The 27,515-nt window shown below is 33.3% G+C and overlaps 1 protein-coding gene across 2 annotated transcripts; it reads left to right on the forward strand.

Annotated features, from left to right (window-relative positions):
• The first annotated feature begins 756 nt into the window (after positions 1-756).
• On the forward strand, positions 757-27,476 carry LOC133185396 (potassium voltage-gated channel subfamily KQT member 1-like). Of its 2 annotated transcripts, none has more exons than XM_061320572.1 (15): positions 757-1,228; positions 4,637-5,157; positions 7,663-7,753; positions 8,465-8,591; positions 11,482-11,560; positions 15,106-15,202; positions 15,561-15,689; positions 16,382-16,492; positions 16,854-16,949; positions 17,634-17,847; positions 19,035-19,173; positions 22,491-22,566; positions 22,770-22,864; positions 24,035-24,140; positions 26,124-27,476. In XM_061320572.1, exons 2-15 carry the CDS (start codon positions 4,814-4,816, stop codon positions 26,223-26,225), a joined length of 1,806 nt encoding a protein of 601 aa, XP_061176556.1. In that variant the 5' UTR covers positions 757-1,228; positions 4,637-4,813; the 3' UTR covers positions 26,226-27,476. The 2 variants fall into 2 exon arrangements, with proteins under 2 accessions (XP_061176556.1, XP_061176555.1); XM_061320571.1 differs by lacking the exon at positions 11,482-11,560 and adding an exon at positions 11,610-11,688 and having other exon boundaries at positions 758-1,228.
• The last annotated feature ends 39 nt before the right edge of the window (positions 27,477-27,515 follow it).

A 27,515-nucleotide genomic window follows, 5' to 3' on the forward strand; every position in this document is an offset into this window, starting at 1 on the left:
TTTGAACAACAACATAGTTGACGCAAACCTTGGTTTCATTCATCAGAATTGTGACGTACTTATTAATCATAAAAAACTTCTCTAATACTTATACCCGTGTTACAGACTGTCGTCGTCACATTAGATAATTTGGATTGCAGGCATTCTTACGTACAACTGCTATGTACTTAATATTCAAAGGTACTCATTGTACCTCATTCAGTAAGCATTGGGTCGGACAACTGCATTAAAGTAGTGTGTCTTGTTGAAAATGTTAATATGGCCATAGTGAAACTGCGTAACACAGAACTTCGAGAACATGTTTATCAGCCTCAAGAGCTTGATCTAAACTTAACTTTCAATCGAAATTAAATTCAAGCACATTGTTAAAATATGAAATATATGATACTAATACAAATGTTGACCAGTTTCTGTCTAAACGTGTTTCGAAGCTGATCAGAAAGTTTTGCCTTTTCATGATTTACTTTGGTATATTTATTCATGTATGCTGAAAAATAGCTTTAAAAACCAACGAGAGAAAATGTTACTTATTGAATTAAGTAATTTAATCAAGTTCCTATCAAATTGTTGATGTTTATCTTCTGTTTTAGTTTAAACATTTCCCGGTCTTCTCTGTGCTTCTTCAGTTGCTAAACGTGTGACTGAGATTGCTTCCGCATCGATTTGTTTACTAGGCTTATTTATAGAATGCGGCTTGTGTTTCGATTTCTAGATGACATTTAAAAGTAAAGTAGTGTTTGTGCCTCCATTACGGACGGGAGACAGTCAGCTCTGATATAACTTATCGCCGAGATTAAGTGTTGGTCACATTTTGGATCTGTTATCAGTACCGGAAGCGATATAAAAGGTTTATACTAAAAGAATATAACAGAGGGTTAAAGTGAGATCCACATCTTCAACAATAGATGTAGATTATTATATCCACCTGCAATATGTAAAAAGAAGTATTTTTGTTCAAGAGTCTACTTGGAGGTCGTGTGAGGTCGATGATTTTCGTACAGATGGCGTGCGATTTTGAATCGTCAGCCTCTGAAGCCGATTTGTTGCACGTTTAATTACAAAAAGCCGACAGCTAGCCGGTTCTCCACTAAGGCTTTGATGGCTTCTGTGTTTGTTGGTAGAAAATAGACAAAGTGCGAAGTATTTACGTTTTTATGTCAGATCTCTGCGGATTCGGATGAACTGTGTGTGAAATGGTGTTATTGGATTTATGAAGAATCTTTTGAAGGTAGGACAATTTGATGCAACCTGGAACGGTCAGCTAAATTAAAATGTTTAATCTCGTACGTTATACAAAAACTGCATGCTCAGCTTTCTGTATAAGTATACGTACTTCTCTACAGAGCCTGTTTGCAGCGTGAATTTTCCCGAGATTAATTATATGGTCATAGTAATATTATGATTTAAACGTTTCTCAGTTCTGTAACATATTGGCGTAATTATCTACTGATACACGTGGAAGACGGAACCTGTATACAATATGTTTCATCGTTACGTATATGAGAGGCACCAATGTAGATCAAGGTAATAGTTCCGGAGGAATGGTTCTAAGGTTAGGTATCTCTTGTGCACCTTAGGGAAGGATGACGTTGCGCTCAGCAGGTTCCCGTTTTGAATTTCATAAGAGTTTTTAAAATACTCGGTTTCCCTACAAATGAAGGAAAAAAAAATGCTGTTCGAATTTTAAAGACTCGAGCCAGATCGAGTCATGATAGCGGTACTCGATCTCTATCTGATTTACAGACTCTCTATGAATTAAGGAAATCATTGAGGAATTTTTATTTGAAATAAAAACAAAACTACATAATGTGCACATACTGATCTGATGTCAAGCTCGAGGAGGGGGTGTCGCGGAGGATATAAAAATCACTGTTTTATGGCAATTTTAAAATCCATCAGTCAAACACATAAAACAGATGTGTTTTAAATTCTGAGAACTTCTCTTTTCACAAAATCAATAACTCTACTAATTAGATACAAACTGTTTGCACAGGTGTTTTTACAATTAAAATTTTACGGTGAATATAACCGTTATGTAAAATTAATCCTCAATTTTGTCAGGAAATATATCTCCACCCAGATTTATTAGCATTTGTTATGTCACATTACATACATCCGCCCCTCACCTTGTGGTCGCTTTGTGTTACAACTGCAACATTTGGACTTGATACATTACAAAAACCGCCACGATACTTTACTAATTTTGTTATGTTTTTTATTTTATGTAATTCGTTATACAGCTCAACCCCACGCTCTGAAATGATACACAAACACCAAAAAAAAAAATCTGTCGCGAATTTTCATGATCTATCGATATTTTTATCTGTAAATGTGATCACACTTGTAAACTTGATGTACTCTTTACAATGAATTAGCAAAATGTTGTGAAGTAGTAAACACCAAATTTTAAATCAATTGAGATTTGGCATTGAAGTTTTTATTTTATTTTTTAAATGTCTACATGTATAGAACCCCCGCGCCCATTAAATTACAAATTAAAAGTATTCACACGCAATGCCCTTGTTTTGAAATTTCAAATGGATTGAACATAATGAAATCGACTCCATTTTTTAAGGTCTTACAGAATATTGAATTTACTGTATCCTTCCATTTCTCTGAATATTAGCTTTAACATTTTAATTACCCGTGTAGCTAGACTTTTCAAATTTCCAAGGAGGCTTTGTGTCAAAAAGTCGAAGTGAAATGCTCAGGTGAATTTTTCGGCATTAACTCTTGATTTCGGGTCCGAAGAAAGCGAAATGATAAATAGCAAAACAAAATATGCTGATTAAAAAATAGTGATACAAATAATGTTGAAATATTTATTACAAAAAAACCGAAAGAATAATATTGATTACAAGCTTCAGGTGCCTTTCCTGCAGTATATTTTGATTTATTTTTCTTCGGGGTGGGGGTGGGGGGTAGTTAAACTACATGTCATGCAGGTTTGAAAGTGAATTATTTCCGACCAAAACTCTCTATCTTCATAAGGGTGGGGGATGGGGGGGGGGGGGTTAACAGTCATTTTTTAAATTTTTGTCATTGAATTTGTTAAGGAGATTCAAACAGTACTTCTGGCTATTTTGTATACTCTGTTCAAAGGATAACGAGGGACCCATATGATAAATTTTAATTGCAGTATAATGATTTTCAAAAAAAAAAAAAAAAAAGAAAGAAAGAAATGGATCATTTCTTTAGATGATCAAAATGTATATTTGATCTTAATTCTTTGTTATTGATTTGGTGGACATCATTGCTCTGATGTTGATGAGATTAATTCATGTCTTGTTTTCAAAACGTAATTCAGTGTTTGATGCACTAAGCTGCTTATAATCTTACCAGAACGATAAACAATCGCTAAGATGAAGGAGCCTGTCAACAAATTACCCAACAGATCCATGCATTTAAAAAAAAAATGAAAAATGATTTTTCTAACCATGAACGATTATTTTGTGAAGAAAGAAATCCACATGTTGTAGCTATAATAATTTAATGCAATTTCGTATATTTTTATACAGATTTTTCTTTCAATAGGTTAAATAGTCTAAAATGACCACGACAACCCAGCCCGTTCAATTCAGTGTCAAATTTTGAAGTTATGTGACAAATTGAAAAATTATTGAAGAATCTAACTAAGTGTGAGATACATGTAGAAAAAAAATACAAAAGCAGTCTTACTCGAAATGAAATGGATTCTCAAGAGAATATTTTTGATTACAGATTTATATCACGAGTAAATTTGTCCCCAAACTACTTGTTTAGCTGGGTAGCAGTAATATATCGGATTCATTAACTGAAGTCTCTCGTGTAATTGAAGTAAAAGGGTTTATCATTAAGGCAGTAATATTCATGATTAAAGAGACATTTTGTACCTAATCATGTTAAGGTCATCATCGTTAACTTGCACATAAAATGTTTCATAAGGAACTCATAAAAAATACAAATGAAATCTTTCCTGGAATTTCTACGTGTATGTAGAACTTGACAGTTAATTCGATCTCATTAATTCCCTGTGTCCATTTAACGCGTCCAATTTGCGTAATGAATTACATTTTTATATTATAAATCTCTCTTCCAGTAATATCTCTTAGTGTAATATTTCATTTAATTACACTTGTCTGTGAACTCTTAACACTTTCTAAATTTGGAAAATTATAACGATATTTGAATATGGGTAATCTTTTCATCATATCTCCAATTTTCAGATACGATTATCTGGAATTATTACAGAATTGGTTGAACAGCGAAATGCAATATCAGCAATCGTAATCATGAACTAGAAACAGTGTCTCGCACAAAATACCATCTAAAAAAAGTTTATTTTGGGTAACAGTAACAATTTTCTGTGGTCATGTTTTTAGTTTGTACGTGAAATTCTTTTTCGCAAAAAGCAGATTGTGTGCATGTCTTTTTTACGTATGCTTAATTAAGACACAGAAAGATATTAAGAAATAGAAAATTGTACATGTCCATCGAATGCGTGCAGAGTGTGCGCTTAATTAACTCGAATGTCTTTTACAATTTTGACTGTAATTATTTATCATAAGCTTCGTTGTCAAACAGTAATATGATCAATACTGTTCTTTCTTGTCAATTTTCTGGAATGCAGTTGCAGTTAATTTTACTTTGTTTGCAGATGCCCAGGAAGGCGGCAGTAAACGAAAGATCGCAAAAGTGATGTGAGCAATTTTATTTCAACTTCCGTAAAATAGATTTTATTGTCTGAAAAGTACTCACGCCTTTTGGATGATACTTGGATTTTATATTACATTGGAATATTTCGTGATAGCGGATGAAATCACAATGAAACTCGATGATGGATATAAACAATGATGACATGGAAGAAAAAAGGAGCTTCATTCCGCGAGTGGAAATGAAAGGATTATTTCGCGACAAAGGAAACAAAGCTATGGGGAAATTTTTACCCAATTCTACTTATGTTGTCCCGGAGTATGAAGAGTCGGAGTTCAACTCGTCTTCTAACCACACTTCCTGCACTGGGACGGACTCAAAATCATACCAAGTGTCCATGGGCATGAACGAGAAAAACTCCATACATACCACTAGAATTCATAGCAAAAACAATGTACAAGCTCAAATTTACAATTTCTTAGAAAGACCTACCGGATGGAAGTGTTTTATATATCATTTTACTGTGTGAGTATATTTATTTACACATGATATTTAGTTTCCTTTTATGATTGTGGATAATGAAAATCTACTTTTTATTTCTTTTAGATATTGGAGTCCTAGTTATGCATCTTGCATATAAATACAGTAATTAAAAAACAGAACTTGGTGTAAAAACGAACATTTTCTGAAGTCCGATTTCTTTAAATTTAACACGTACTTTGTGTTGTTTTTTTTTATTTAAAACCCAAGAGTCTTTCACTGACAAAAATTATTACATAAAACTGGGATATTTTACTTGTATGATAAGAATTACAATTTCCACCCGATTTTCTTAAAGAACGAAAGTAATCAAAAAAAAAAAAAAAAAAAAAAAAAAAAAATCCTAAATTTTATTGCATATAAACTTAATGGTTTACAGCGAATAAAGGTTAATGATTTTTAAAGATTTGAAACTATTAATTCATTCATTTTTCGTACAGCTGCTTGATCAAAGAAAGAATCAGAATTTTTTCAATGAAAGCATCTCATACTTGCAACGGAACGAAACCGTGAACCCTCAAGGATCAAAGATATGCAGATTAAAATGCTTGATTGGTGTACTCTAAGCGCTATAGAGGATTTTGTATAAAGCAGAAACGCACGCCGTGACCTTAAAATATTGATTCATTTGTCAGAATTTATATGGCATAATCTAAGCACATTGGTAAAACATTAGCGAAAGTGGTTAACATTGAATACGATACAACATAAAACGTATCTTATTACAGAATACCAGAGTTCCAATCGAACCTCATCGATGATATCAAGTTATGGTGATAATACTTAATCAAGATGTATCACGTGATTTGAAATATTAGGATCCAGTAGCGGGTGTAATTGAGGTCTCAGCACAAGGCTAAAATCCAATAAAAATCGTAAGAAGCTGACGGATTGTCAAGCAATGACCCATAAACTACCAGATTTCGTTCAGTTTCATTTCGACATATGTCGAGTTCTATAGACTTTTTATTATCGCCAAGAACGCATGTAATAATATCGTGTAATGGTTGGTTCAGTAAATATTTATTGCTTAATCAGGCCATTCCAAGTTTTTTCTCTGTTTAGCGTCCACCCCTATTTCAAAAACCTACCTACCTATTCGCAAAAAACACACAAAGCAAAAAATAAAACACAGACTATATAATCATAAAAATGACGTCATTCAAAGGAATTGATTTCATTAATCTTTTTTTTTCCCTAGAAATATATATTCTTTAACAAAATCAAGGTATTAAATGCTTAAAATATACCTAATATGACATATTGTAGAGAAATATTTAGAGAAATTGACAGAATTCAAAGACTTCGACCTGAATAATCAATTTCAGGACTCTTGATTTTGTTTGTTTTTTCTGACACCCCATGTGTCAAAAAAAACAAGGCGCACGCGGACGCTAAACATAGAAAAAACTTGGAATGGCCTTGAGGGAACATTTTCTTAACTACATGACAGATTTCAGTTTTGGTAAGAGGAGAAAGGTACATGCATAGTTATCCCCAAGTTCCCTTTATTCACTCAAACCATTCATATTGGTACACAAAGAACATGAAGCATTTAAGCATGTCTTCAAATATTTTATTTATTCTCTTGTTTGTAACAATAATGTTTGACATCCTTGAAATTATTGGCACTTGGAAAGATATTTGATTTAATGCTTATCATGTCCACTATATAACATTAGTAGGACACTACTCATTAAGGGTCATCATCAATCTATTCACTTTAAACTTTCTATTTAGATCAGACTGATGGTGTACACTGAACGTAGCTTTTTGATATTTTTTTTTAAAACAAAATTTCATATCTATGTATTTCTAAAAGGGGGTTTTTCTCTTAATATTATTTCAAAAACGTGATTTAAGTTGCATATAACAGTGTAAGTACATACGTTTATATTGAAGTGAGGGGGGATACATTACTGCGACATCGCAAGTGTAGAATTTTACAACTCTTAACTGCGATGTTTCTACTTGAAATAGGTGTTCATTACCGCGATATTTTTCTAATAGAAAATTCTTCTTACATTTTATTTCATTCTGAAAACGAGGCATTGCAGCCATATTTAAAAAGTTTGTATCGTGACATGCATTGCAAATACGAGGTTTGATGAAGATTAGGCATTTTGTTTTGAATTAGAAGACAAGCTGTCTTGTTCTATTAGTGGGAAAACATTTCTTTGGTATTTACTAGATTCATTTTTTCTCTCTCGATTTTAAGGTTTCAAATTAAAAATAAACACAGAAACTTTTTCGATAACCCTGGTTTGAAACACTCGGCATAAATTCTAATTTCATCTTTCTCTAAAAAATAATATGTTGAATCTGATGCTAGGTATTTAAGAGAAAAAAAATATAATTTTTGTAATCGAAGTATAAATCTACACTATAAATTAAACGTGAGGTTATATTGAAGGTTAAAAGCGATGCTATGACGAGGGAGTGAAATATTCCAGACCTGATTGTAAACAATAATAAATCAATCTATTACAGGTTCATGATGGTGTTGATCTGCCTTATCTTCAGTGTCTTATCTACTATAGAAGACTACGACGATTTTGCAATGGAAACACTTTTTTGGATGGTATGTTTTTATATTCAATCAACATGATAAGAGACTCGTGTGAGTTTATCAGATCAAATTAACGTCTCATCGTCCCTTATTTTTAACTTGTGGGCTGTTCATAATATTTTGACATTTACAAAAAGACTGGTTAATGTAAGTCTGGCTCTAATGTATACAAGGATTGAAGTAATGGAAAGTCAAAGGGAGAGTCTGCACACAATAAAGAGTCAAAAATGGGGGGGGGGATTTATCTGAAACTTTCAGAGAGACCAGTAAACTAACAATGATAAAATTTGAATTGATCTGCCTTGTACATTTACAAATATAATTTCTTATAATCATGACACCAGGATCTAAGAAATGATATCTTGCATAGAAATGCTTGAAAATCTTTGAAGATTTTCATGCAAACAAAAATTCATTTTACCATTTGCATTTGAATTTATATGCATTCGTAGAGAGAGAGAGAGAGAGAGAGAGAGAGAGAGAGAGAGAGCCCTATATGACTAAGACGTCATGGGTAGTGCGTAAGTAAGTTATGAAGTAAATGTGTAGGAAAGGAATTAAATAAATGTGTAAGAATGTTAATAAGGAAATAGTGATTAGCAAGTGTGTAAGTAAGTAAGTAAATTTAGTAAGATACAGATTAGTAAGAAAGTAATTAAGTTAGTAAATCAGTAATTTTATAATATTGTAGATTTATAATACAGTTGTTTTTTTTTTTTCTAGGAGATTGTTTTAGTGGCTTTCTTTGGATTAGAGTATGTGATACGACTATGGTCGGCAGGCTGTAGAAGCAAATACATGGGCATTAAGGGACGATTCCGGTTTGCTAAGAAACCCATCTCTATCATAGGTATATGTATATCGCTATTATCACATAAATTAATGACTGATTCTGTAAAAAATATATATTTTATGCAAAAACCAATTTTGATTTTTATTAAATTCCTTATATGTAATTTTTTGTGAAGCTAAAAGATAAAATAATTATGAGATACTTGTAGATGTATATTGACTGTGACTTTTATTACATTCTTAGTTCGGTACGTAATTTATTGTCAGAAACCAATTTTTTGAAAGAAAACACATTAACTTTCCTTGAATGGATTTGAAGACATACAATTATTACATTCTCTTTTATTCCGGAAAAAGAAACACATCTCGCTAAAACCGTAATTTTATTCAACTTAAACTTTTAGATTTAAGAAAATGTAAGCAGCCCTGCAGGAAAGCAAGGTGTTCTCGTGTGACTGATTTATTTATTTATTTTTGTAATACTCTCTTACGTGTATGTGAACAGATCTTATTGAGGTGTATTTAACAATTTCAGATTTTCATTACCCTAACACAATAAATCTTTGTATACTTTATACTGAAGAAAAGAAAATAATTTATGTAAACTGTGCTCATTTCTCTCCGAATCTACTGCAAAAGAAGTTGGCGGTGGATCTTTAGCTCTACTGGCCAGCGCTTCTGCAATAGTGGGATGACCCTTGTCCGTCCGTCTGTTTAGCTGTCCGTAAACAATTTTCCAAAACGCTCTACTCAACCTACAGTTTTGGCCCAGTTTCAATAAGACTTGGTACCAAGTAAACTGTTCTAGATACATAATTTTTTGCTATCGGTTTTTGATTTCGACAAACGGTATTGCCATGGTTACTAAAAATAGAAATTTCTGTGAAATTCTTTCAAAACACCACTCCTCTTTTAGTTCTGATCCAATTTCAATAAAACTTGGTACAAGTATACACTATACTAAGATACATAATTTTATTTATCACTTTTGATTTCAATGAACAGTGTTACCATGATTACTAAAAATATATATTTCTTTGAAATTATTTCAAAATGCTACTCCTCCTTCAGTATTAGTTTAATTTCGATGAGATTTGGTACAAAGTATATTATACTAAGTTACATGATTCCTTATATCTATTTTTCATTTCGACAAACTGTGTTGCCATGGTTACTAAAAATAGAATTTTCTTTGAAAATCTTTCAAAAGGCTACTATTCCTACAGCTTGGTTCCAATTTCAATAAGACTTTTTACACGAGAACACTACTAACTAAAGATACATAATTCTGTATATCAGTTTTTAATTTCGAAAACACTGTTGCCATGCTTACTAAAAATTGAAATTTCTGTGAAATTCTTTCAAAACCTCTCCTACAATTTTGGTCCAATTTCGATAAGACTTGGTACACAAGTATACTATACTACGTTTAAGATACACCAAGTACACAGTAGAGCTTCAGCCTCGTCAGATACTGGTCTGATTTTTTCTGTGAAGTATTGTAATATTAATTTTATAAGCTAAATGTCAGGGGAAAAAAAAAACCCAACAGATTTTAGAAAATTCTACTATTTCCTTTCTAAAAAAAAAAAATATGAAAACCTATTGCAATCATTTTTAGTAACCTTTAGTTTTTTTTTACGGCGCGGGTGTAGGAAACTTACAACAATCTGGGTAAAAATCATTGTATATTTTTTTTATTACATGTTTTAATCCAATTTTAATGGTGTTCATCCCCTTTTGAATTATCAGTCGGCTGACTTACGCTGCGGATCGTCAACTATATGTCACTGAAAATATGAAAAAAAGACACGTGGTTTTTTTTTTTTTTTTGTTTTGTTTTTTTGAAGTAGGAATGATTTTATTTTTTATTAAATTATTCAGATTTCTTTTTTCTTCTTCTTATTTCACGAAATAATTAATGCATATTCATGAATAATTATGTTTATATGACATTGAGGGGTTAAAATACACAGTATGGGACGTGAAAGCTTTATTTGTAAGTGAAAGCTTTATTAGTAAGTGATGTGCACGGGATAAAGGAGTAAACCTGAAGCTTATCCTTATGTATCACACACACTTAGTTTTATTGCGATGAAATTATATTCTATGATTACCAGCTTTTTATAAAAAAGAATATTGATTTCCTTGAACCTCATAAGTGTGCAATACGTTGCTGACCATGAACTGGTATTGGGTATTCTCTAATCTATACGAAAGAATATTATTTTTGATGTGTAAGTGTAGGGATCACTCTAACTTACAAGGAACGATCATTAGACAAGAACAGATATAACATATTCGTGACCATATTTACTACTAACAGTTTTTCATGCCTCCATTAACTTTTCAGTCATACCGAAACAAAAGCTGAATTATGGGTCAGAAATGTTAACAATTGTCGTATAACGACCTAAGTGATCACGAAAAAGTATGAGGAGTTTATGTGTATGGCCATATGATGCTTTGATGTTAAATGATTTAACGCACGGAATTACATGCAAGTCTCTGTGCTGCCTTGAGCGAGTTATTGCACCTCCAGTTGCAAAAAATAACCATTCGATGTATAACTTAAGAGTTTATCTTTATATTTTTCTACGTATTGGGTCAAAAGGCTTTCGTAAAAAATATTTTAACGTGTCAAGACAATTAAGCCAAATATCTGCTATGTACGATGTCTCTTTTTGTTAATCTAACACCATTGTCTTAAAACGACTCGCACGATAAACATTTCATTTTTTAAAAGCAATCCTTACAATCCTAATTATCTTTTTATTACTACTTATAATAAACTAATTTCACCCTGATTCTGCAAGTATAAAGAAGATTGAAAATCCTTTTGCCATGACAAACACCTTGTTACCATGACAAATACCCTGTTACCATGACAAACACCTTGTTACCATGACAAACACCCTGTTACTATGACAAAAACGTTTTAATTGCAGATTTATTTGTTGTTTTGGCTTCCATGGTTGTTTTTACAATTGGCTCCGAGGGGCAGATATTCGCCGCGTCAGCAATAAGGTATATACACCTAGAATAGTTTATTATGGACACCATTTTCTTTTTACAGATCTAATCGTTGTCGTGGCTTCTATTTGCGTTTTTACTATTGGTTCAGAAGGCCAGGTATTTGCTACTTCCGCGATAAGGTAAAATTTGACTGTGATGACGTCTACTGTATTGTCTACTTCCGCTTCCTGTGTGCTTGTACAGGATCTAGAACTTTGCTGTTCTTTCTTGACATGTCTTCGTCTGTTGTCTATCATTCAAATATTGCGAAATGTAGAAAGTATACTTGCAATTAGTTATCATTTCGGAAACAAAGTCCTGGATCTCTTTCTTTGCAAACCTTTGAAAATCTGAAAAGCTTGTTTCCGATCTGATAAACATATAAAACTTTGCTTGTGGTAGACGTGTATGAATGTGTTGGTCGAATGAAGAATATAAACGAATGGTTGTTACGGACATTTGCTGATAATAATGCAGTTACATTTATCGTAGAAACTCATTTTAGCATCAGGAATGTGTTACTAATCGGTCAAGAAACTTTTGAAGCTTCTTGGTCAGACATTAGAGAGTGGGCACGCGTAAATAAAACCAAGGTTATGACAAACGATGGATTACATCTGTTTCTAAAGACTGAGACGTGTTTTTAGAGAAATGCATGATGTAGATTTGATTATTTCTTTTCTAGCTTTAATGCCTCCACTTCTTTGACAAACACATATGCTGTCTTCATTTCTGTTGTATGGTATCCTTTCATTCTAATCTTAATGGCTTCCTTACCTAAATTATTGACTCGATCTGGTTGGCTTTTGGCCTTATTTACGTGACCCAAGAATAATGCTTTTAGATAATGGCAGGCATATTATTTATTTATTTGAATTATAGATATTCTTTCATCAAAGTAAAAAAGGAAATAATGTAGTATAAAATGTGTATATTTTATTTTAAAATTTTATTTATATCAGTTATTAAAACAATTTGCTAATTATACTGTAAGATACATGTACTTTTATTTTGATTGACGAAATCTCAAAATTTACAATTTTTAAATACACATGTATCATAAATAAAAATATTTATCATACCGTTCATGACCAATATCTCTAAACATTAAAAAAAAGTACAATCTGCTTGCATAGAACGAAATATGGATGTGATTGACGGCGAAATCTCATATTTTTGAGAAATTTTAGGGTAGCACTATTTTTCTCATTAAGAAAAGGGGGGGGGGGGTTATCCACACTTCAGGTGCCTGTGCCTGTGGTTTACTGAGACTTGCGAGAAATCCTTCTTTTCGAATTAAACAACATTATTATTTTTTCTTCTGTCTATTTTTATAAGATAAGTATCGGTTAGTTCGAGTGAGTACAATTTGCAAAGGAACGAAAGTACTTTGACTGAAACCGCGGATTAAGATAATCTTGGCAGTGAATGGAGATCCCTAACAAACCGAGGAGCATTACCGAGTTCACTTAAAATTTAAAGTAGAATAGTCTTACTGATCCGAACTCTGTTAGTAATAGTATACTGAAAAGCTGAGTCTGTACAAAAGAAATTTGTCTTTATCACAGTGCTTCAGCGTAACTTCAATCCGTACATCAACTTTTTCAGTGGAATAAATACTAGTATGCTACCCTTATGGTTTGTCTCAAATAGACCAAAACTGGCGCTGTGGGTTAATATACAGGTAAAGGATAGACAAACAGCCTAAAAAAAGGTAGACTAAAATATCAAAGCATCTTGTAAAAAATCGAAGGATCTTCTAAACTAGAGACACAACAACTATGGTTTAAAAAGAAAAAGTTGATGATCCATCGTGCAGTTTTTGGATATTTGCCTATATGTTGATTCTGCGCAGGCATTTTTTTTTTCAAAATACCGGTGACTGGATTAAAAAAAATCAAAAACTTTTTCTGTCTCTTTCCCAATTATACCTCGTACCATCGCTATATGATCTCAAGTGGACTTTACTTTCGGCTCTACTAGTCTAAGTCAGAAAAATACATGTATATGCGATAGTAATGGATCCGTTGTTCGTCTGTATGTCTTGAAAAAATTCTTTAAAATGTTACTCCATCAGAAGTTTGGTCCGATTTCAATAAAATTTGGTACATGCACACAAGTAGACTGCAGTTATATACATATTTTGATTTTATTTGAACAAATGGTGCAGCCATTGTTACTAAAAATAGAATTTTCTGTGAAATGCTTTCAAAAATCTACTCTTATTGCGGTTTTGTTAAGATTTCAACAAATAGTTTTAAATATTTATTATCCAGTTTATCTGTTTTTGATTTTGACGAACATGTTGCTATGATAACTAAAAATCAAAATTTTAGGGAAATTATTTCAAACAGTACGCCTCTGAATACTGCACTGTGTGAGGTGCAAAGTTCTGTGTATCGATTTTTGATTTTGACGAGCAATGGCGATTGCAATGATTACTAAAAATTATAAAATCTGTGAAATTCTTTTAAAACGCCACATCGTCTACAGCTCTGGTATTTTTTCAATGAAACCTGATACACAAGAATACTAAACTAATGCCCATAACTCTATTTGTCAGTGTTGAATAGCTCCTCAAAAAGAATATAGGTGAAAATCTCTCAAAATGCTACTTCTCCTACTTATAATTTGATCTCAACGAAACTCGGCAGAAGTTAAGAAAATATCAGAATACATGATTCTGCAAATGTAAAATAAGAGTTTCTTCCTTTATTATAAGTACATATAGTTCAGATACATCATCAATTATAGAGATTTTTGTTGAGAATCTACGTGACGTGAGTCAAAATTACAACACACATTCCGGTAATAGTCAACAAAATTATTGAATAGAGAATACGCGTCTCAATATGACAGAGCACTTGGTGCAGTCGAAATTAAATTTTCTATTTTAACCTAAACAATGTCAAAGCTGGAGTTTAAGTAAACTATCAAGACTCGAGATATACTTTGGATGATGGGAAAAAAAGTAATCAGAAGGTCGTGTCCGTTTACTACAATACAGTGACACGACATAATCGACTGATATATAAACCAAGGACATATATTACCCGTAACTCTCACCGCGGCTAAAGTTAATTGCAAAAAGCAATCGTTTTGCGGATGCTGAGGGGAACATCTATTATTGGTTACAAAAATTAAATTGGTTCTCCGATGGACCAGACAAACATAATTAAATTCATTGTCGCTTAGGCGCTTGAAATTTGCATGCAAATGTTGCTGCAAAAATATAATTCGTAATATTCTACATAGAGTTTGTATATATTTTATAAACAAGGATATTCATGCTAATCAATTTTCATTTAGATGTTTAGCTATCTGCAAAAAATTGCAGAAATACATTATCTGTAATTGTTGTGCGTATTCTGCAAGCGCAAAGATGATTTTTCATTTTACTTAACAGAATTTTCAATTTGCCACTAATTAAAAACAATAAATGATTTATGTTTTTCAATTTTTTATCTTTGATAGCAAAACAAAATTTTCGAAAATGACTTAAGATGATCTTTGATAAAAATTTGTAAAAATATTTTGTTGGTTTGTTTGCTTTTCAGAGGGGTCAGGTTTTTACAGATTTTGCGCATGTTACATGTAGATAGACAAGGTGGAACATGGCGTCTGTTAGGTTCCGTTATATATCTACACCGACAGGTAATTCAATAAAATTATGGTTGTTTTTCTCAAGAGTCATTTATCATATTCAAAAGGGATCGTAAATTTGATATAAATCTGATTTTGATATTGACACGAGAAAGAAAAATATTTAAAGAATTTAAAATGTTTTATTTAAGATCTAAATTTTATAACCTGATAAATAAAGTATAGTTTTTGTTTTACGTTTTTTAATTATATTTGTTTATTATCAACAAAAAAATGGTTTTAGAAATTGTATACATGCATAGATCGACGAATCTGTAATAATATGTTAAATATACATATTCGTATTTTCTGGAAATATCTCCGAGTCTCTAAGAATCACCAGACTAAGCCGGAATTATTTTACTTGCAGGAGTTGATCACGACTTTGTACATAGGATTCCTCGGTCTCATCTTTTCTTCGTACTTTGTTTACCTCGCAGAAAGAAGTGACAAAAGAAAAGATTTTAATAGCTACGCAGACGCCCTCTGGTGGGGAGTAGTGAGTACTTTTTTCCCGTTTATAGAAAGCTGCACAAAGTCCTTTACAGTGACTTGTTGGGACTATTGCATCCTTTATATACATGTATATATAAAATGAGAGACCTTCTGGTGGCGCTATGAGTACTAGCTTTTGCTTTTTTATAAGTTATGTTTATGTAGCTTCAGATTATAAACACTTACATAGCAACGCGGATGCTGTCAGATATTAGATGAGTTATTTTTTCTTTTGGTTTAATTAATTTTTGTTCAGCTGCACATGCGCCATTTGGTGGTAACAATGGTGATAACAATTATTCATTGTAAACATCCACCTTTCTTCTGAGTTGTAAATACGCTTCCTCGGTTTACTGTTTATTTATGGGCATGCAATTGTTAATTCTTTAGTTTAATTTTCATGTATAAAAAGTGCACATACACCGTCTGTTTGGTATATATACTGTTTAGTTTATAAATAGCTATATAGATGCTCTCTAATGAGGTTTAATTGAAAGTACTTAAGTCTATAAACAGCCCTGTTTGGGGGAAGTTAGTATTATTATTCAAAATTATTGATTTGATCTGCGAGGAGAAAGAAGCCATCTAACGATAATTAACTCATCCCAAATATAAAGTCCTAATACATAAATATCGTTTAAATAGATAAATAATATTAAACGAATATTGTATTAAGAGATAAATGACGTGTTGTAGATAACCGTGATGACGATCGGGTACGGAGACAAAGTGCCACAAACATGGCTGGGAAAAATCGTCGCCTCCTGTTTTGCAGTGTTTGCAATTTCTTTCTTCGCTCTGCCTGCAGTAAGATTTCACATATGAGAATTTACTATATATACATGTAGAACAACGATCTCTTTGACAGTAAGACACATTTATGCGTAGTTTTCGTTATGAGAGAGAGAGAGAGATAGAGATAGATTCAGTTTCCTGTAAAGATAGCCTTATAACATGTATATTTATTTATCAAAAGTGACTTACATGTTTATTCTAATGTATTAGGCACAAAGATATTTCACACATTGTATATTGAATGTTTTCTCCGTTATACGTTGTTGGGAATTTGTTTTGGTGAATTGATCTATATACCATAATATTCTAATAGTACATGATAGTACAAATGTACATTTCATTTCACTCCATTATGATTTACCTGAATTTTAAGGGCATACTTGGATCGGGCTTCGCACTCAAAGTCCAACAGAAGCAGAGGCAGAAACATTTCAACAGGCAGATTCCAGCAGCCGCTACACTTATCCAGGTATGTCATTATAGTGCAATTGTTCAGGTACATTATTGTAAAACATTGTTTAGGTACATAATTGTACCGTATTGGTCAGTACATTATTGTAGTGTATTGTTCTGGTACATATTCTAGTGCATTGTTCAGATACATTATTGTAGTGTATTGTTCAGGTACATATTGCAGTGTGTTTTTCAGTGTACATTAATGTAGTGCATTGTTCAGGTATATTACTATAGACCATTCATTGGTCAGGTACATTATTATACATGTATTACATTGGTCAGGTACATTATTGTAGTACATTGGTCAGGTACATTATTTAGTGTATTGGTCAGGTACATTACGTAATGCATTTGCAGGTACATTATTTTGGTACATTTGTATGCAAGTATAAATTTTCCAATATTTTTTCTAGCCTTATATCGAAGATAAAAGTATATTTCATGGTCAAAGTATTTTTAATTTGATGTTAGTTCCTTCAGTTTTGATAATTGAACAGGTGATAGCTGTGTATTTGGTCAAAGGGGATTACCCCTAAATAATAAAATCCCTTTTGAACATTAGATTATCGGTTGCTTTTTGTACCTTTCGTAACCCCCCCCCCCCCCCCCCCAAAGAAAATAGTTGAAAGTTGATTTGCATACGAAAGCTAAGCTTCAAAGTGCAACAAAAAGTAATAACTGACATTCTTTTTTGCAGTGTGTGTGGCGCTGTTTTGCTGCAGACCCGGCACACCATTCAGAAGCCACGTGGAAAATCCACATTCACGACGCATCCAATGAGGAGAATATGTTAGCGCGCATGGCTCGACGTGCAAGTTTGACGTTAAGAAAAAGACGCTCTTCAAGGATGGATTCCCTAGGGAACCATTATAGAGAAAGCATGACCTCTGTTTTTACTGAGGATAAACTAGGTATCTAGGAAGATTAAGCAATTTAAAAGCAAGAGTCCAAGATATTTCAGACTCTCTTAAAAGAGCAAAATTGAAAGAAATTGCAGGGTAAAGAGCAATGGCAAGTACTCTCAGTGCATTTGTTAATCAAATTGATTCATCGATATGAAAATCCATTGATTAAATGCAACAAGAATAAAAAAATATCATTGTGTAATTCACAGCTGTAGCATATTCAAAATAATGTTTACTAGTTTTACCAAATTTTCAATTTTTACATTTTGCCACAGTAATATTAGTACATGTATTGGGAAAATTTAGCGATTTGCGTTCAAATCTGAAACACTACCATGTTGGGAAGTACCTATTGCAAATTCTTTGTATAAATTTGTAAATTAATATTTACTAGTATCTGATACGAAAATAAAAATAAGATTGACATTGAAGCAGCTATTAAGACTTAACCCATGAATTAAAAAATCACATCTAATCATCGGATCGTTCACGGTAGCTCAGTCGGTAGAGCGCTCGCTCTGTGATCGGGGAGGTCGTGAGTTCGAATCTCGGCCGAGACTGACCCAAGTCGATAAAAAATGGGTAGCAACTATTCCTTCGCCATGCGCTTGGCACTTTGAAGTGAAAGTTGCGGGTCCCTCGGATGAGACCTTAAAAACCGAGGCCCCGTGACACGGCAGGCGTTGGCACAATAAAGATCCCTCACTGCTCAATGGCCCTGAGTGCCAAGTAAAGGTCAAAATTTGAAGCCCTTCACCGGTATATGGTGATGTCTCTATATGAGTGAAAAATTCTCGAATGGGACTTTAAACAACATACAATCAATCTATTAATCGATAGCACACCGATAACTGCATGTAGATCCGTGACTTGCATGTATTGGGCGTTTCCCAAAGTCACGTGTTGTCTAACCAATAAAAGGTCTGTAGAGCAGGGAAATTACAAATTAAAAAGGCAAAAATGTACATGTAAGTTGCTGTCTCGTTTTAGAGTCTTTTCAGACTAAAAGTCGATTGGATCATGTGATAGTGTTTTTACATTTATGCAAGTGTCTTTGCGTGCCTTTCTCATAGACATACCATCCTTCTTTAATTGCACATGAAACACATTTCTTATCACTTGGTAAAATTAAATAAAAGTTTTCTTTTTTTTTTTTTTTAAAAAAGAGAAATATGAATTCTTTGTTTTATCAGCTGGAACACCCCGAAACCCGAGGAGGGATTTCCAGAGACAGTGCTCAGGTTCTAGTACGTATCATTCCAATAGCATTACTGGGGATAACTACATGGATGACAATGATTATGACAATGAGGAAGCAGAAAAAGTAGTCCAGTAAGATAATAAAAGTCAAATTTTAAAATTTAATCATAAAAAACGTATGTGATATACATTCTGAGCAGCAATGACTTCATTTTGTTATGTATTTCGATATGGAGCAAAACTGAGGTCTTCAGAAATTGCATGATGTGGTTTGTATTATAAGAAAAAAGAATAATGTTGTTTTAGGTGTACAATTACACATGCATATGTATCTTTGAATACAGATAAAATGGTCTGTTTAGATTTACCCATTTTCTCATGTGATACATTGAAACCCATATTTGATTAATTGTTGTTAAGGATTGGATCTTCCGATGATTTTTTTTTTTCAGTTTAGGAATCAAATGAAGTGTGATTACAAATTATCATTAAGCTGTAACGCGAGTTGTTCAGTTGTACATGAATACATATTTTTAGCTCACCTGAGCCAAAGGCTCAAGTGAGCTTTGTCCGTTGTCTGTCGTCGTTGGCGTTGTCGTTGACGTTGTTGTTGTTGTTGTAAACTTTTCACATTTTCATCTTCTTCTCAAGAACAACTGGGCAAAATTCAACCAAACTTGCCACAAAGTATCCTTGGGTGGAGGGGATTCAAGTTTGTTCAAATGAAGGGCCACGCCCTCTTTCAAGGGGAGATAATTAGGAATTAGTGAAAAAATAATGGCATCATTTAAAAATCTTCTTCTCAAGAACCACTGGGCCAGGAAAGATGAAACTTATGTGGAAACATCCTCAGGTAGTGTAGATTCAAGTTTGTTCAAATCATGACCCCCGGGGGTAGGGTGGGGCCACAAGGGGGGATCAAAGTTTTACATAGAAATATATAGGAAAATATCTTTAAAAATCTTCTTCTTAAGAACAGCAAAGCCATGATTGGTCATATTTATATGGAAGCATCCTCAGGTAGTTTAGATTCAAGTTTGTTCAAATCATGACCCACAGGGGTAGGGTGAGGCCACAATGGGGGATCAAAGTTTTACATAGAAATATATAGGAAAATATCTTTAAAAATCTTCTTCTTAAGAACAGCAGAGCCATGATTGGTTATATTTATATGAAAGCATCCTCAGGTAGTGTAGATTCAAGTTTGTTCAAATCATGACCCTCAGGGGTAGGGTGGGGCCACAATGGGGGATCAAAGTTTTACATAGAAATATATAGGAAAATATATTTAAAAATCTTCTTCTTAAGAACAGCAAAGCCATGATTGGTCATATTTATGTAGAAGCATCCTCAGGTAGTGTAGATTCAAGTTTGTTCAAATCATGACCCCCAGGGGTAGGGTGAGGCCACAATGGGGGATCAAAGTTTTACATAGAAATATATAGGAAAAATCTTCTTAAGAACAGCAAAGCCATGATTGGTCATATTTATATGAAAGCATCCTCAGGTAGTGTAGATTCAAGTTTGTTCAAGACATGACCCCTGGTGGGGCCACAATGGGGGGGGGGGGGGTTCAAAGTTTTTCGTAAGAGTATATAGAAAAAAACTTTAAAAATCTTCTTCTCAAGATAAGCAAAGACATGATTGGTCATCTTTATATGGAAGCATCCTCAGGTAGTGTAGATTCAAGTTTGTTCAAATCATGACCCCCGGAGGTAGGGTGGGGCCACAATGGGTGATCAAAGTTTACAGAGGAATATATAGGAAAAAATCTTTCTCTCAAGAACAGAAAAGCCATGATTAGTCAAATTGATATGGAAGCATTGTTGGGTAGTATAAAATGAAATTTGTGCAAATGAGCACCCCCGGGGGTAGGGTGGGGCCACAATGGGGGATCAAATTTTTACAAATGAATATATGGGAAAAAATCTTCTGCTCAAGAACAGCAAAGTTATTTGTTATATTGATATGAAAGCATTGGTAGTTTAAAATCCCCCATCCCCCCCTCTCTCCCCCGTTAACTTTTCAATACTGAACTGATTTTTGCTTTTTTTCCTAGCCAGTGTGCTCAGGTGAGCGATGTGGCCCATGGGCCTCTTGTATATAAACTGCATCAGAAATAATAATTTAATTATAAAGTGCCTAAATTTACTTCATTTCAATTAAATATATCACAATTTTTGAAACGAACTATCCTCGCATGCAAGTTGAAATGATAAAACAGCTTCGCTTATTCTTTCTGCATGATTTCTTCAGGCACAATATCTATTTATTGTACGCTTGTAAAGGGACTGAAAATATTATTCACGTGAACAGGTGAAGGGCCATACAAAAGGAGATATATAGGAACTAGTAAAAAAAATATGTTGAGGTAATTTAGATTTCTCCCTCTCAAGAACCACTGAGGCAGAAACTACAATTTAAACTAAGTGGAAGATTTCCTACGTACATGTATGTAGTGTGAATTTAAATGATATATAATCATGGCCCTGGACTAGGGCAAAGGTTATGCCACATTTTAGGTTCATAGTTTTTATGTATAATAAAAGAACGTTTAAAATTAAAACTCTTTTTTTCTTAGCAGGAGCAGGGTCTTAATCTAATCATGTAAGAAAGCAAGAGATTCATAGAGGAATCAAAAGTGGTTTTCTCTCGCCCTTTTTTCACGAAAAAATGTAACAGTAGAAGACATATGCTTTTAAAATGTTTTCTTTAGATCAGTGATGCTTTAAATAATGGGGATACAAATATAAACATGCCGGGGAATGTGTAGTCTTCCTTAACAACAACGACGACGAAAACAACAACAAGGCTACAATATTTTTAGCTTATAATTACCGTAGATTAAAATTGCTCAAAAGAAGTTTGAAAGAACCGCTTTAATTTTAGAGACACAGTAATGTGGGGTCTGTATCTACATTCATGTGGAATTCAACTCAAGTTATTAAAACCTATATATATGGATTGAAACTAATATATATTTTCTCTTAATATTTAAAATACTCAAATTTGGATTTGACCTAAAATTAAGGGTGTTACCAGTTCACTTTTCTAGTAATCTAAAAAGATTTTCTAGAAGAGAAAAAGATATATAGAGATTAACAGCTAAACATAAAACTGTTCATTTCTTCTGAATCAAATCTCGGTAATTTGAAAAATAAGAGCATTTAGCAAACGCATGTTGATGATGCGACGATGCGTCTTTATTAATGATTCGGCCGTGTTATGTTTGGGCAATGACAGAGTGGAAATAGATGCATTTCCTATACCATCCACGCACTGTCATGCGGTGGAGTAATTTACAACTGTTTGCTTTTGGACTGTGATGTAATTTGCTTGCTCTCAAATTTCCAATGTTCAGTTAGCGTATCTCCAATAATCTGATATTTTTCATTGATTGTGGTGGTTTGAGTCGATGTAAATTTTACGCCATGTACTTTTCATTGCAGATTAACAGACGCACACAAAACAGCTATTAGAGTCATTAGAAAAATCAAATATTTTGTAGCCAGGCGAAAATTTCAGGTTTTGTTTTTTTCTGATTTTTAATTCCATTGCAAATTTTACTGTTATTTCTCATGTACAGTTTTATATGCGTAGAAATTTTTTACTGAAAATATATAGGAACAATATGAAAATTTCAGAATTTCAATGGAAAGATCAAGAAAAAATCTACGTATTCAACAAACAAGCAAACAAAAATAACCAGGTATTATTTTTTTTAACAGCAAGCACGTAAACCGTATGATGTACGTGACGTAATAGAGCAATACTCACAAGGTCATTTAAATATGATGGTCCGAATCAAAGAGTTACAACGAAGGTAAGCGTGCAATAAATGTAGTAAAAAACGGAAATAAAATTTTCCAAGGTTATAAAACACAAAGCTACAATGGAAAAAAATAACCCTTGATATTATATTAAAGATCAATACATTTGGTTCTTAAAGTTGTCCATCACAGAGACAAATCCTACCACATGTATTTCTATAATAGAAAGATATTCGAGTAATGATGTCTGTTGCATTCTTTATATAAAAGATAAACAGGATATACTCGAAATTTACAGATAAATTGTTTTAATTTTATTTTGTTTTTTAAAAAATCTTTACACAACTTTTCGTTCTTTTCACTTGCATCTGAAGATGATCAGCGCCCAAAGTCACATGCCTAAATTGATATAGGCCTACATAACAGAAAGACACATTGTCATGAGTGTACATATAAATATGAGAAATTGAAGGAATTTTTATATGTCTATATATGATTTTGTTTTTGTCTTATGTCCCGCCATAAAATGGCCGGGGCATATAGTGTTACCCTGTTCCGTCCTCATTCACTTTCCGTTCATTATCTCTGCAACGGTTGCACACATTCAAATCAAATTTGACATATTGATACGTCTTAGGAATATGCAGGTCAAGTTCGAATTTGGTCGTGGTCCGATGATTTTTGACAGAGTTATCCCCCTCGAACTTTGGGAAAAAAAAGAAATTTTCTATTCCCGCTCTCTAACTTATGTAGTGATGTATGTATAAGGTTTAAATTACATATGCAGGTATTTTACTAGAAAATACAGGTCAAGTTCGAATTTGGTCATAGTCCGATGATTTTTGACAGAGTTATCCCTCTTGAACGTAGGAAAAAATAAGAATTTTTTTGTTTCCGCTCTCTAGCTTTTGTAGGGATGTATTTATAATATTGAATTGCATATGCAAGTATTTTACCAGAAAATACAGGTCAAGTTCGAATACAAATTTAAAACGTAATATTGCATTTGAAATTTTGGCTGCTTGAGGGGACATTCGTGGCGATAATGACACATCTAGTTCATAAGATTACTGAGTACTTAATATTATAAGAAAAATTCCCTTGAAGTTTAAAGTGTCTTGTACAAGAATATGAGACGTTGACAAAGGATATATATATGTAGTAAGTGAAAGGAACGATAACCCTGGGTGGAAATTGAACTTCGATCATTCCTTATATGCTAGGTTAGACCAAACACTCGGCAAGCCCAGTACATTATATTCCAGTGGATACCATAAGGACCGAGAAAAACTGACCATCAGCGCAAGGGTTGTCCGGTGTGAAAATCAGGTAAAACTGGAAACGATTGAAGATTATTAACAATATTAAGTCATATAAATAAATATCTAATAGTGTTTTGGAGGTGTTCTGACTGTGTCGGTCTTAAAAGGTAATTTTTTCCCCCTTGAAAATGGAAGGTAGGTTGTTGGTAGACCAAGTGTTGTCCAATCAATATCTTGAAAACCCTTTGTTTGACTGACAACAAACTTGATGCACTGGAACTTAAAGTAATACATGCTATAAACTTGCGTTAGTTAAAAAAAAGTTGGAAATTTATTTATTTTGTTAACCAAATAAAGTTACGAAAATACACAATTGAAAATGAACGCGTTATAAAGATCTCAAATTATAATTATTTATTTTCCTGCCAGGAAAGTAATGCCTCTATTTAAGTTAATGCATTACGTGTCACAGAACCTCCAGGGCCAATATGCTCAGGACTAGAAAGACATTGTCCACTCAGTATCTTGAGAGCTCTTTGTTTGACAGACATCAGTCTTGGTACATTGGTTTCCCTTAGGGTATAGAAATTGAGGTCATAAAGTCCAAGGGTCAAGAGTCAAACTGGACATGAGAATATATTGATTGTTCAAATCTTGAGAGCTCTTTGCTTGACAGACATCAAACTTGGTACACTGATTCCTCCTAAAAGTAAGATGGCCCTCATGTTACAAGGTCAAGGGTCAAACTACTCAAGGCAGGATGATGTCTGCTAAATATCTAGAGAACCCTTTGCATGACTTACATCAAACTGAGTGCATTGGTTTTTCGTAGGGAGTCCATAACCCTTGTTGATTATGAGGTCACAAGATTAAAGGTCTAGGACATAGTAAGATATTGACCACTCAGTATCTTCAGACATCAAACTTGGTACATGGTACCCTCTAAGAAGAAAATTATCGATGGCTGGTAGAGATCAAACTTTAAATTATGATTGCCCGGGTCCGACTAGGTAACCCGTTCACTATATTACAAACAGACTCTAAATTTAAAGTTAACCCCTTTTTATATTGTTACATGTGGGCATATACACTAGACAAATATGCTAACGCACCACCTAAATAAATTAACATTTTTCTTTTCAAAACTTGTTTATGTTGTTTTTGATATATAATTATGTTACTTTAGTATAAAATGAGACATTTTAATGCTTTAACTGATAAATAACAACAATGTTTACTGAAGCGTAACCACTTCATAGAAAAAAATAAAATCACATTTATACTTTTTTGTGGAATTAATTTCTATTTTTTTCTTTGTGGTTGTGTTCTTTATGTTTGTACTAATTAAAAACTCAGAAAAAAGTTACACCGTATGCGGCGTTTGACTCTAGAAGAGCGTGCTAAGGCAGCCAGTATGGTGTCTGCAGGGGGTTCCTTTGAAGAGATTTGTAAAAAATTAAAAGAATTTAATGATTATGAATTTCTCTGGTGAAAAATTTTTGAAAATGAATTAACGATCATAAAAATGTTTATAATAGATATCGACGGCATTAAGTGAGCACCACACAATAATATCAAGATTGTTCCACAAAATTGGGGCAACCAGAAGTTGGGTGGATTTGGTAGGGACACCAAGGCACTGGGTGACTACTAAGCGATATGGTAGTCAATCATGGTGTATCATTTGATTTTTAAGTGGGAGACTGCTCCCGTCACAACGTCACGGACCACCATCGGTAATCACCAACTTCATATCTTGGCAAAAACGGTGCGCAGTGCACGTCGGGAAATTGGTTTTCAGACGAGAAGGTCCTTTAAGGGTCTTGACATGACACCAAGACATTGTCAATCCAACTGTTTTGGAAAAGATGGCATATTTTATATACTAGTCCCAATCAGGAAAATGATCAATTCACAAATAAGAATAATAAGTGGTGCATTAGCAATTTTGTCTAGTGCACATGTATGTTTCTAAAACTTTTCTTGTTTATTCAGTTTAATTCATTTAATTTTCTTTTATTTTAATATCTATTTTTTTTTAATTTTGCAGTTAAATAAAATGGACCAGAAACTAGATCAGGTATTGTTTATGATAAATTCTTTACTGAAATCCAAGAAAGTGAACGAGTCGGCGCTGGAGGATGAAGTTTGAGGCCTTCGTCAAGATGATCAAGTGAAAATGATTGACCCATGAACTGAACAATTACTTCTAGATTTGTAAAGTTCAAAAATTTCTATGAACTGCAGTTTTGCTACCGAGGTTGTGATTCTCTTTTTTCATGTTCATACCTGGCACATATGATTTTTTGTTAATGTCGTTATTTTGCACAAGAACTTTCTTATCAATCAAAGTGGTTATAAAACAAAGTAGAATCTCAGGAAATGTATGAGTTCTAGCATATTGAATGCCTTGTGTGTTACTGTTAAACTACTGGTAAACTCGTCCTATTTAATACTTTCTCTGATTCGTGTAAATTTGTGTTATTTTGTGCATTTTTTCCAGCAAGAAATGAAAATAAAAAATCATACATTTTACACCACGTAGATTTCCCCCTTTGTGAATGGTAAAAATAACACCTCTTTAACTTTACCTCTTTTTTCATCAGATAATTATAGAGATGGTATCTTCTGTTTTAAAGCTGGTGAGTTTACCTCCAAAGGATTCTTTTTGTAATCTTAAATTACTCGTAAAATGAAGCAACTTCATGAAGATAACAATTTTTCTCAGTTTCTTGTAACAAATCGGGTTTTCCCTATTTTTTCCCCATATATAGGACAATCTCGGATAGTGAATGGATTTTTCTGTGATTGAGAACTATTGTTCTTGTTTGTGAGTTGTAAGGAAGAGAGTGAGAGAGTGTGACAGCACAAATAGACCGAGGGAAAAAGGTGAGGCAGCAACTATTCAAGGACAACAAAGCAGGATTATCCTCACCCTACCAGTCTCTCTCCCTCCATAAACGCCAGGGAGCAAGAGGTCAAAAGCACCGTAGACTACCACCACACTCTCTCTCCCTCCCTAAAGACAAGGGAGCAAGAGGTCAAAATCAGAGCACCGCAAATTACTGTTTTTTTCCCGCTAAAACATGTGATACTTTTTACATTATTTCCCCGTGTACTTTAGAAATTATATGGAAAACCAAACACTCTCCAGTATTGTTCTTTTGGATCTTTGTGATACTTTTATAATCAAGTCTAGCGAACGGCTGGGAAGGTGTGAATATTTGATAAAGGGCACTCAAATTTGCGCAAAAATTCTTTTTTTTCCTGTGAATGTGAGAGACAGATTTGTTGAGAGAATAACGTTCTGTGCGTGATCAGCTGTAATTTTCAAGAAGTTTTATATTTTATTGGTTACGTTGTATGCTGTTAAAAACCGTAATAAAAAATACACATCCCACAACTGTTTTAGTTTTTTGCGTCATTAAAGGCCTAATCAGGG

Source organism: Saccostrea echinata, unplaced genomic scaffold, assembly GCF_033153115.1.
Source record: "Saccostrea echinata isolate AGI-Se365-2 ecotype Australia unplaced genomic scaffold, CSIRO_AGI_Sech_v1 ptg000012l, whole genome shotgun sequence".
Taxonomy (NCBI): Eukaryota; Metazoa; Mollusca; class Bivalvia; order Ostreida; family Ostreidae; genus Saccostrea; species Saccostrea echinata.

Coding starts and splice junctions, on each gene's coding strand:
- LOC133185396 (XM_061320572.1), top strand. CDS start 4,814: ATGATGGATATAAACAATGATGACATGGAAGAAAAAAGGAGCTTCATT. Junction 7,754..8,464: donor TGGAAACACTTTTTTGGATG/GTATGTTTTTAT, acceptor TTTTTTTTCTAG/GAGATTGTTTTAGTGGCTTT. Junction 15,203..15,560: donor TTATATATCTACACCGACAG/GTAATTCAATAA, acceptor TTTTACTTGCAG/GAGTTGATCACGACTTTGTA.